Source organism: Hippocampus bargibanti, linkage group LG07 (assembly GCF_051943395.1).
Source record: "Hippocampus bargibanti isolate YZ-2025 linkage group LG07, ASM5194339v1, whole genome shotgun sequence".
NCBI classification, from domain to species: Eukaryota; Metazoa; Chordata; class Actinopteri; order Syngnathiformes; family Syngnathidae; genus Hippocampus; species Hippocampus bargibanti.
This window is the reverse complement of record NC_142740.1, coordinates 18040391-18050758: the sequence shown is the minus strand read 5'-3', so window position 1 is coordinate 18050758 and position 10368 is coordinate 18040391. Positions and strand designations below refer to the sequence as shown.

The 10368-nt window shown below is 40.7% G+C and overlaps 1 protein-coding gene across 1 annotated transcript in view; it reads left to right on the top strand.

Moving 5' to 3' along the window:
- The first annotated feature begins 3375 nt into the window (after positions 1-3375).
- Positions 3376-10368, top strand: part of faf1 (Fas associated factor 1) — an 80956-nt gene continuing 73963 nt past the window's right edge. The window contains exons 1-6 of the mRNA XM_089000571.1: positions 3376-3651; positions 4310-4378; positions 7318-7364; positions 8527-8792; positions 8887-8978; positions 9494-9585. Of these exons, the coding sequence (XP_088856697.1) occupies positions 3592-3651; positions 4310-4378; positions 7318-7364; positions 8527-8792; positions 8887-8978; positions 9494-9585 (626 nt within the window). The 5' untranslated portion in view covers positions 3376-3591. The remainder of the gene's footprint in view (positions 3652-4309; positions 4379-7317; positions 7365-8526; positions 8793-8886; positions 8979-9493; positions 9586-10368) is intronic.

Here is a 10368-nt window from a genome sequence, read left to right as displayed (position 1 = left end):
TCAGACCTATTGTTTGTAGCATTGACTCCTCTACATACAATGTAGCCAAATATTTAAAAACTATTTTAGCTCCGTTGGTTGGTAACACAGAATATCACGTAGAGAACACCACAGGGTTTGTAGAGAGGATCAAAGACCTCATACTGGAACCTGAGGAAACTTTGGCATCATACGATGTGACTTCTCTCTTTACATCTGTCCCAACCCCAGCAGCAGTCTCAGTGGTGAAGACGAGGCTGCTGGCGGATGTTTCTCTGCATGAAAGAACCAAACTTAAACCGGATCACATCTGCCAATTATTAGAAATCTGCCTTAATACTACGTATTTTCAATTTCGGGAAAAATTTTATAAACAAATTCATGGTTGTGCTATGGGCTCACCAGTTTCGCCCATAGTGGCTAATCTTTACATGGAAGACATGGAGAAACAGGCCCTCACATCCTTCCCAGGGACAAAACCTAGACACTGGTTTAGATATGTGGACGATACTTTTGTCATAATTAAGAAACAAGAAATTCAATCCTTCACAGATCACCTCAACTCTGTAGACTTCAACATTAAATTTACTCGTGAGGACATTAATGTAATGTAAATTTCTCCACTGCGAGACTAATAAAGGCAAATCCAATCCAATTCAAGAGAACCAACTAGCCTTCTTGGATTGTAAAGTAATTATAAAAGAGGACGGAGCGCTAAAAACAGAAGTCTTTAGGAAGGCTACGCACACTGACCAATACTTACTTTTTGACTCTAACCACCCTTTACAACATAAACTAGGAGTTATCAGAACCCTCCAGCATAGGGCTAAACTAATACCAACTAGCACTGAAGGTAGAGAAAAGGAGTCTAAACATATCAGGAGAGCACTCACTAACTGTGGGTACCCTCAGTGGTCATTCAACAAATGTCAGAAAGAAAGAATAGGGAATGAAACCAATAATTCTCAAGATACAAAAAGGAGAGAGTAGCAGTACCGTACATTGCAGGAGTTTCTGAAAAATTACAAAGAGTCCTTTGGCAACATAAAATTCCTACTTATTTCAAACCGATAAACACGTTAAGGCAAAAATTAGTGCATCCAAAAGATAGGCTACCAAATGAAAAACAAAGTAATGTAGTTTATTCCATACATTGTAAGAATGAAAATTGTAAAGAGCAGTACATTGGGGAGACTCAACAAATTCTCAAAAAAAGACTTTATCAACATCGCAGGGATAATATAAGTGGACCTCAATCGGCAGTACATTTGCACCTAAAAGCTAGCAACCACTCATTTGATGACAATGAGGTTAAAATCTTAGCGAAAGAACATAGATGGTTTGAAAGGGGGGTAAAAGAAGCGATTCTTATAAAACAACAAAATCCTTCATTAAACCGGTCTGGTGGGGTGAGGTTCAATTTGGATCGTTCATACAATAGCCTGCTTAGGCAAAACAGGTTAGGCAACTTTCGTAATGCTGATGAGGGTCGTTATGCTGATGAGGTGATACCGGTGGGAGTGGGGGTAATAGGCCAGTCGTTAGTCAGGAATGTAGGAACAATCAGTGGGGCCACAGGGAGGGGTCCTCTGCCCCCCCAACCTGAGAATCAGAATCAGAATCAGAATCAGAATACCTTTATTCGTCCCGCAATGGGGAAATTTGCAGTCCACAGCAGCAATTGAAGAGGGATGGGGTTGGGGTGGGAGTGAAAGGATAGAAAACAAGATATTCTAAGCATAACAAAATAAAATAAAGAGTAGGGACCTATCATAGCTGTGTCCGGCGCCACCATGTCTGGACATTAGGGATATATAAATGGGGCCGATACGACCAGTCAGACTTTAGTTCGCTGACGAAGCCTCTTGGATAGGAGGCGAAACGTCCGAAACCTTCACTTTTGTACAGATGACGGCTGAAGAAACCTTCTCATCGATGGACCACTCCTGTACGACTGAGAGCTTACACAGACGCAAGCAAAATAGTGTTTCCCATTTTAAACGGGGAATCCGATTTTGAGTCATTGTGACTTCGGTGAACCAGTGGTGTCATATCACCCCATGCAATATACTTCAAACAAGTTACATTAATGAATATGTGATTCAGAATGCTACATGAAAGATGTGGGCTTAGGGTGCATGTATTCACTGATGGCTGGCTTTTCTGTTGATGTGATCCACCAAGCATTATAATTGTAGCCCCTAGCGGGGTTAATTTTCGGGTTCCCTGATTGGGTAATTTAGCCTGTCCGCCAAGTATTGTATTCATTTCGGCTTTCCCCCCTTTATTTGTATTTATTTATTTTTTACTCGAAAGAGCATGTTGCTTTCCAGAAATACTCGTCAACCCTTTAAAAAAAAAACAGTTTGCTTTATATGTCGTCCCTGAAAGTATTTTTGACAGTGTTTTCTTTACTTTTTTTCCATTGCACATCACGTCACATTGGTAAGTTTGACCTAGAAATGCTTCCACAATACGGATTTTACCAGAGAAATGAGAAAGGTCTTATATTAAGCAGATTCTTTACTTACAGAGAGTGTATTGTAGGTGTGCAAATACCTGACATGTTTCGGCGTATACTTCCGCCTTCGTCTGACGATTAAATAATTTATTCCGTGTCATTTTGAGGCAAACGGGCAGGCGGGAATGTCTCACCCAAAAAGAGGCAAGAAAATGGCCACCGGAGCTGTGAGGAATGAATCAGCCGTTTCCACAAGCTGATAAATTCCTTCCATGGAGCTTGTACTCCCTCTGCTGGTGGCTTTTGGGTGTAACACAAGGTTTTCAAAAAACAGTACAGCAAAATTCATTGAAGTGATGGAAAGATGCAACAATGCGTCTTTTTTACGGTCAGGAGGCGGTCCTTTTCTTACGTCACGTACGGACTCGTCACCAACTCAAAAACAAGACTTCCTGAATATTCAGTGCGAGTCTTAAAACGTAAAATCTAGCTACATGCTGTGGAATCTTATTAAAGTACGCTCAGTCGAAGTCATTTGAAGCCATTTTACAAATTATGGACACAACTTGTCCGGAGACACCGGTTGTCCTTTAAAGCATTCCAATTTTCAAGTGACTTGTATGTGCATTATCACCCATTTCATATACATTGTTGTTTGATTGTTTCTGTTGCTTTGTATGTCTGCATGCCATTTGAATAAAAAAAACAAAAACAAAAACAAAAAAACAAGACTTCCTGAATGTTCCGCGCGAGTCTTAAAACATAAAATATAGCTATATGCGGTGGAATGTTATTAAAATAGTCATTTGAAGCCATTTTACAAATTATGTACACAACTTGTCCGGGGACGTCGGTTGTCCTTTAACTTTACTGACTTTACAATGGCACAGTCTCTTCCATCCCTGGCTACGTTGCAGCATTTGTCGTTCCTTTACGTCAGGTGCCGTAAAGCATTGAATACTAACGTTACTTTGTAGAATGACTACCTGAAGCAGTTCCATCCGAGTTAAGATAATCGTTTTCGTTTCTCACGCCCCGAAAAGGGTCATTCCGTCTAAGTCGAGGATTTTATTCGCATTCAGTATCCTGCTGCGCTGCGGGCAATTGACGAGAGTCCGTGGAATAAGCCCTGCTTTTAGCCAGTCATCGCCATGGCCTCCGACAGCGGCGACAGCAACCTGGACAGGGAGATGATTCTTGCGGACTTTCAGGTCTGTCGACTCAAACGAGCGTGTCGGACTGTGTTTGTGTCAGTGTGCGGTGCCTCCACCCAAGCGTCTTCTGAGACGGATCTCCATGGCCGTTTTTTATTCTATTTATTTATTTTGCTTTCTGCGGCTAACACACGGAGCTAACCAACTGACAGCTTGCTAACTGAATGCTGTTATTAGCATGAAGCTCTCGTTCTCCCTTGTCAACAACACCCCGGCGAAATGTGATCTCAACACTCGAACCGTGTGGCTTTAAGGTGGCTTTTAGTCATTTCGCTTCGAAATGTATTTTTTATTTTGGCGGAAAGTGATGTAACCTTGCTCCACATATAGCTGTGAACTGTTGACATGTTTACCCACCCGTCATTCACGGTACATAACGATGAATATTAATTCGTGATGCACTTTGAAGGGAGCCTGGGTTTGCCATATGTGTCACAACGTGTCAAATAAAATATGGTCTAGTAATAATGTATCAAACTGCACTTTGATAAGGTTCAAAGCCTCAATGCACAACATGGTTATTCGACGCACTTCTCTGATGTTGATTTGTAGTCATTATTTCAAACGTGACAGTAACAGTAACACTTGTAAAAAATTGAAGGTTATATCTTAACCCATGCACAGTGCCACTAATTGTATTTTGCCCCCTACTCAGGCTTGCACCGGAATCGACAACATTGCAGAGGCAATCACCTTGTTAGAGCTTAATAACTGGGATTTAGTGGTAAGTTCATTATCCGTAGGCTTGGCTGTTTGCACCACAGGTCTCAATCATCACTCCACTCAAAAGTCCACCAAAGAACAATCTTTGATGTTTTTATTATGACATTAAAGGACAACCGACATCTCAGGACAAGTTGTGTCCATAATTTGTAAAATGGCTTCAAATGACTTCTACTGAGCGTATTTTAATAAGATTCCACCGCATATAGCTATATTTTACGTTTTAAGACTCGCGCTGAATATTCAGGAAGTCTTGTTTTTGAGTTGGTGACGAGTCTGTACGTGACGTCACTAAAGGAACGCCCCTGACCGAAAAAAAGACACATTGTAGCGGTCCTCCCATCACGTCAATGTGTTTTGCTGTACTTGTTTGGTCTGGCGACCTCGTGCTGCACCCAGGAGCCGCCAGAGGAGGGCGTCCAAGCTCCATGGAGGGAATTTGTCAGCCTGTGGAAACGGGCTGATTCATTCCTCACGGGAGCTGGTCGCCATTTTTTCTGCCTCTTCTGGGAGGATACATTGCAGTCCACATGCCTCAAAATGACACGGAAGGACTTCTTTAATCGATTGCAAGCATGTATGCTTTCCTCTTCAGAACTATTTGAATCATATTCGTTACGCCATTGTTTTGATTCTCCAGCAATGCAAGACGTCTTGGTGTGACGTCACGAACTGGGGGCGGGACTTTCTGAAAATGCCCAATTCGTAGCTCAATTTTTTGCAGATTTTGGACACTTTGAGTCATTTTTATTTGTGTTTTGCATTTGAATAAAAATATCATACTGCATGTTTTGGGTATTTTAGATGCTGTAAAATGTTTTTCTGATGTCAGTTAAGAAACAAAAAAGTGACGTCGGTTGTCCTTTAAGTGTTTCAATTGTGATTATTTCAGTTGCTAAAGTATCCAGCCAGGTAAGCAATTTTGAAAGAATTTATATAAAGTACAGCGATACCTCAGCTTCCGAACTTAATTGGTTCCCAGAAAGTGTGTGTAAGGTGAAAAGTTTGTCTGCCAAACATTTACTTCCCATAAAAAAAACATTAAAAATGAGAATAATCCGTTCCCAGGTCCCCATAAAACATAATTTTCTACTAAATAAACCTTAGAACGACACGAAATATACCTTATTTGATGTATAATAAATGTGCCATTGTATTGTAATTAAAGGAATAAACTGTACTGTATAATAAAGTCATTTTATTTACCTTTGTGATGGTAGTCGTCAATGGATGGTAGCGTAACTGGGTCGTCGGTGGTACTGGGACAGCTAAGTCACACAAACGCATACCTCGTTCGTGTTTTTCGATGATCTCCTTCTTCTGCTCGACCGTAATTTTATTTTGTGTCCTCTTCAGCTTAACACAAGCCTGTGGTGGGGTCTTTTTCAGTCCCATAATCGCAAAAGTATCCTCGATAACAAACCACATCCGCACTCAAAGAAATGGAGTGGGGGCGAAAACTAGTCCACCAGCCAACACCTCGTTCGTGTTTTTCGATGATCTCCTTCTTCTGCTCGACCGTAATTTCATTTTGTGTCCTCTTTGGTTTAACAATAGCCTGTTGTGGGGTCTTTTTCAGTCCCTTAATAGCAAAAGTATCCTTTATAACAGTGGTTCTTAACCTGGGATCGATCGAACCCTAGGGGTTCGGTGAGTCGGTCTCAGGGGTTCGGTGGATCTTCCGCCACAGAGGTCCACCCCTCAGTCTAGACTGCAGTTAGTAGGCACCGTCATTGGAAGAAGGGTTCGGTGAATGAGCATCTGAAACTGGTTGGGTTTGGTGCCTCCAATTAAGATTAAGAATCACTGCTTTATAACAAACCACGTATGCACTCAAAGAAAGGGTGTGTGGAAAACTAGTCCGCCAGCCACCGTGGCACTCCGTGTGGTTTGGTTGGAAAACTAGTTCATATGCCAAGATTATATTCTCGCGAATTCAATGTTCAGAAGGCGAAAAGTTCGTAAACTAAAGCGTTCGTAAGCCGAGGTATCACTGTATTCCACTTGGAATGTGGTAAAACACCAAAACTGAATAAAAAGCCACAAAGTGATATTGGCAAAATGTTGGGTCTGGTTATGAATCTGTCACATTACAAAAAAGGAAAACAAATGCTAAACACACTTGTGGCGTTCATCCTTTCGATTTTTAGACTTGCTGATCTCACACATGATGGTTATAATGATTATTGATGCATCAACACAGTGAAGGTGAATGATAATACTACTACTACTAATAACAACAATAATAATAATAATACATTTCATTTATAAGGCCCTTATAAAATCTCAAAAATGTAAACCTCATCTGATATCAACGGAAGTTAGGTCTTCAGTCCGCCACCCCTTTTGCTGCATTTCTGCATCTTCTTCAGCACTGTCCACACTTGATAAAGCTGATGATTTATTTTGTGTGAGTCTTTGTCCCCATTCCTCTTCAAGTTGACAACTTGGGACAAGAGTCTTCCCCTCTCTCCTTTTACTCATCTTGTTTTACCATGCATTTTCTGAAAAAAAAAAAGCCCAATAAGGCAACATAAAAGGCAAACAATTCTCTTAACTCATTTTGGCTAAAATTAGTGAGATGTGTATTGTGATAATTCACTTTGATGGATTGATGGCACTCAAGTGCTGAGGTTGGTCTTTTAATTAGAAGTCAAAAGAGCAAAAAAAAATATAATACAACACAAAGACACAGTCATTCATTCAATATGATACTATGCTACAGAATGTGACTTTTGTGATGGACAAGTATTGGGTTGCTTTTACTTTGCCTTTTGTTGCATGAAAGTACAGTGAATGTTCGGGACAAATCTATTCAATTGTCCCCCAAACAAAGGCTCACCTAAGCGAGTGAAATCCACACAACAAATCCTATACTCACCTTTTGACAGAATGGAATTAGTTCAACTAAATGTCTCTTTCTTTTTCTGATCACAACAGGCCGCCATCAATGTGGTAATACCACAGGAGAATGGCATCTTGCAAAGGTATGAAGGTATTAAACACTGGCATTGAATTGAAGTGGGAAGTATCGGATGATCAAATGCAACGTGACTGTGCGCATTGCACACTTGGCACCATGTTTGTTTCAATTTTGAAATAATAATCCTGTTGGAAATACAGCAAGACCATTTATTATTTATATATTTACTTATTAATATGTTGGATGTTTGAAATACAACATGAACCATATTTTGGTTCAGCACAAAGCAGTCAGAATCGATTTATGTCATTATTCTCCTTTATTTACCTGTCACAATAACTTAAAAACGAACTCGCTGTACAATGCGCAATTTACTTGACAATTAGTTTTTTTATCTAACCTTGGCGTCGTGCTGAAAAGAAAACATTCTTTTGTACCCTTCACACTGCATCTATGGTTAGCTGACACTCATGAATGCGCAAAGCCCATCTGAACCAACTCTGTTGTAATGCATTGTGTGGTATTCACAGCCCTAGTGTGCTTGCATGTGCTGCTGCGAGGTTCGGGCCCTTGGGCCATGAGATTATTGTTGGCCTTTCAAAAGAGACTCACTGCTGTGAATGGATGCTGATTGGCAGTGCCACCAACACATTTTGCTGAAGTGGCTGGCACGGGAAGCAATGCAGCAACCATTGGCCGCCTCACAAGCTCTCAAGTAACTTGAAGAGGAGCCAGTTGGTGGTTACACAAACGCTCCTGTTTCACAATGTACTTCCTTTCCAGTGTATCCTCTTCTGTTCTGTAAAATGGTTTGCACAAAGCCTCTTGCACAACCTTGCCAAAAGAGTTTTGTCTTTGAGGAAAAGCTCGCGTTGCATGGTTATTCCCATTTTCAATCAAGGTAAATCAATTTGACCCTGATATTGTAAAATCATTCTACTCGATGCTTCACCTTACAAAATACCTGGCTGACCGGAACGCAAACAAGGGGGAACGGAGCAGGTGTTTGCTGTCATCTAGTGGCATTTTCCCATTCTCATATTTTGCGACTTTCTTATGTTGCACTAAGTCCCATTTTAAAGAAATTCTTTTATTGTTATTTGGAAAAAAATATTCCATTTAACGTTTGACGCATATTTTGTATCCAATTTTTTCCTGGCTCGAATTGAGGCTGTATCTCATGAATTCACAGACCTTTGTCGCTAACCATCTGACCTCTGTGACAGTAACTTTTCCAGTGAGGCGAGTCAAGCCAGCATGTACAGACCTCACAGCACATCAGAAGCAGCCGATATTGTGGCCGAAGGCGCAGTTCCTTCGCAGTCCTCTTTGTCTTCGTCCCCTTCTCCATTGTCTTCATTGGCTTCCACGTTTTGTCCCAGCACACCCTCCTCCCGACATATCATAGAACGCCTGCCTCGGATGCTCAACTTTAGGGTGGAGTACCGACAACGCACTGTTGAGCTGGTGCTGGAGGAAGGCAGCACCGTCGGTGAGAAGCAGAACTTGTCTCATACTCGAAATGGATGTCGTTAGAAATTCATATTCATCATTTATGTATATATTTTTTTTCTTTTGAACCACAGGTGAAATCAAACAAATTCTTGAAACAGAGCTTGGAGTTCCTGTATCCAAAATGCAGCTGAAAGGATGGAAGAGTGGCGATGTGTCAGATAGCGTAAGTTTCAACCTGTTAATGAAGAAGCACGCCTTGGAATGGGCAATAATACTGGTACTATCCAGTTACTCAAATGAATTTGTCAAAATCAACTTTTTCCATTCATCCATTCCAGTCAGACTTAAAGACAGAGATTTCCCAGCCCTAAATAATACTACTTGAAAATAAACACCTAACATCCAAGTGTTTTAGCATATTTTTTTTTTGTTTTTTTTTACATTTTTACTTCACATCTTAAAATAGACTAAATATTACAATGCAAAAGGTTTATTGATAATATAAAATTAAGTCAAAGTCAGCTTTATTGTCAAATATGCTAATATGCAGATGAAATTACTGTCCTCTCGAACCCAGCATGCAAGGTACTTATAATTACTTAACAAACATAAACATGAAAACGCCAATTTGCCGGGAGAGGGGATTAAATTCAGTATACCATACTTCTTTCCACATTTTGTGTTGGAGCAATTTTAAAATGGATCTACGCAGCACTCATGGTTGTGTCTTTGCTTCAGACGGTGCTACGAAGTTTACACTTGCCAAGGAACGTCAGCCTGTATGTCCTGACTCCTGACATTGCCCCTACCGCCAGCACCAGCAAAAACAGGTATGTGCCTTGAATGTATTTCTCAAAAATCCTCCTGAAAACATCCTTTCAATTAAACAGCCTTCATGACACGGGTTGTCGTAGTAGCTCAGAAAGTCCACGAGGTGGCAGCGTATGACAACCAGAAGATGGTTTCAGACATGGTATCAACATTAGATTAGATGAGATAGCCTGTGTGTGTGTGTGTGTGTGTGTGTGTGTGTGTCTGTCTGTCTGTCTGTCTGTCTGTCTGTCTGTCTGTCTGTCTGTCTGTCTGTCTGTCTGTGTCTGTCTGTCTGTCTATATGTCTGTCTGTCTCTCTCCCTGTCTCTCTCCCTGTCTCTCTCTCTGTGTGTATCTATATATATATATATATATATATATATATATACAGTAAAGTCTCGTTATATGGATATTCTCGGGATATATATCGATATAACCGGACTATCGATATATCCGATCCTGCGGCAATTTTCTCCCTGCGTTCATAGAAATAGTATCGTAATAAGCAGTACTATCGATATAACGAGACTTTACTGTATGTATATATATGTGTATATATATATATATATATATAATTTTTTTTTTTATCTCATTCTCATCTCGTTTTCCGTACCGCTTATTCCTCATTAGGGTCGCGGGCGTTGCTGGAGCCTATCTCAGCTGTCTTCGGGCACGAGGCTGAATTGGTTGCCAGCCAATCGCGGGGCACACAAAGACATACAACAGTAACTCTCACACTCACACCTAGGGACAATTTGGAGTGGTCAATCTGCCTGCCATGCATGTTTTTGGAGTGTGGGA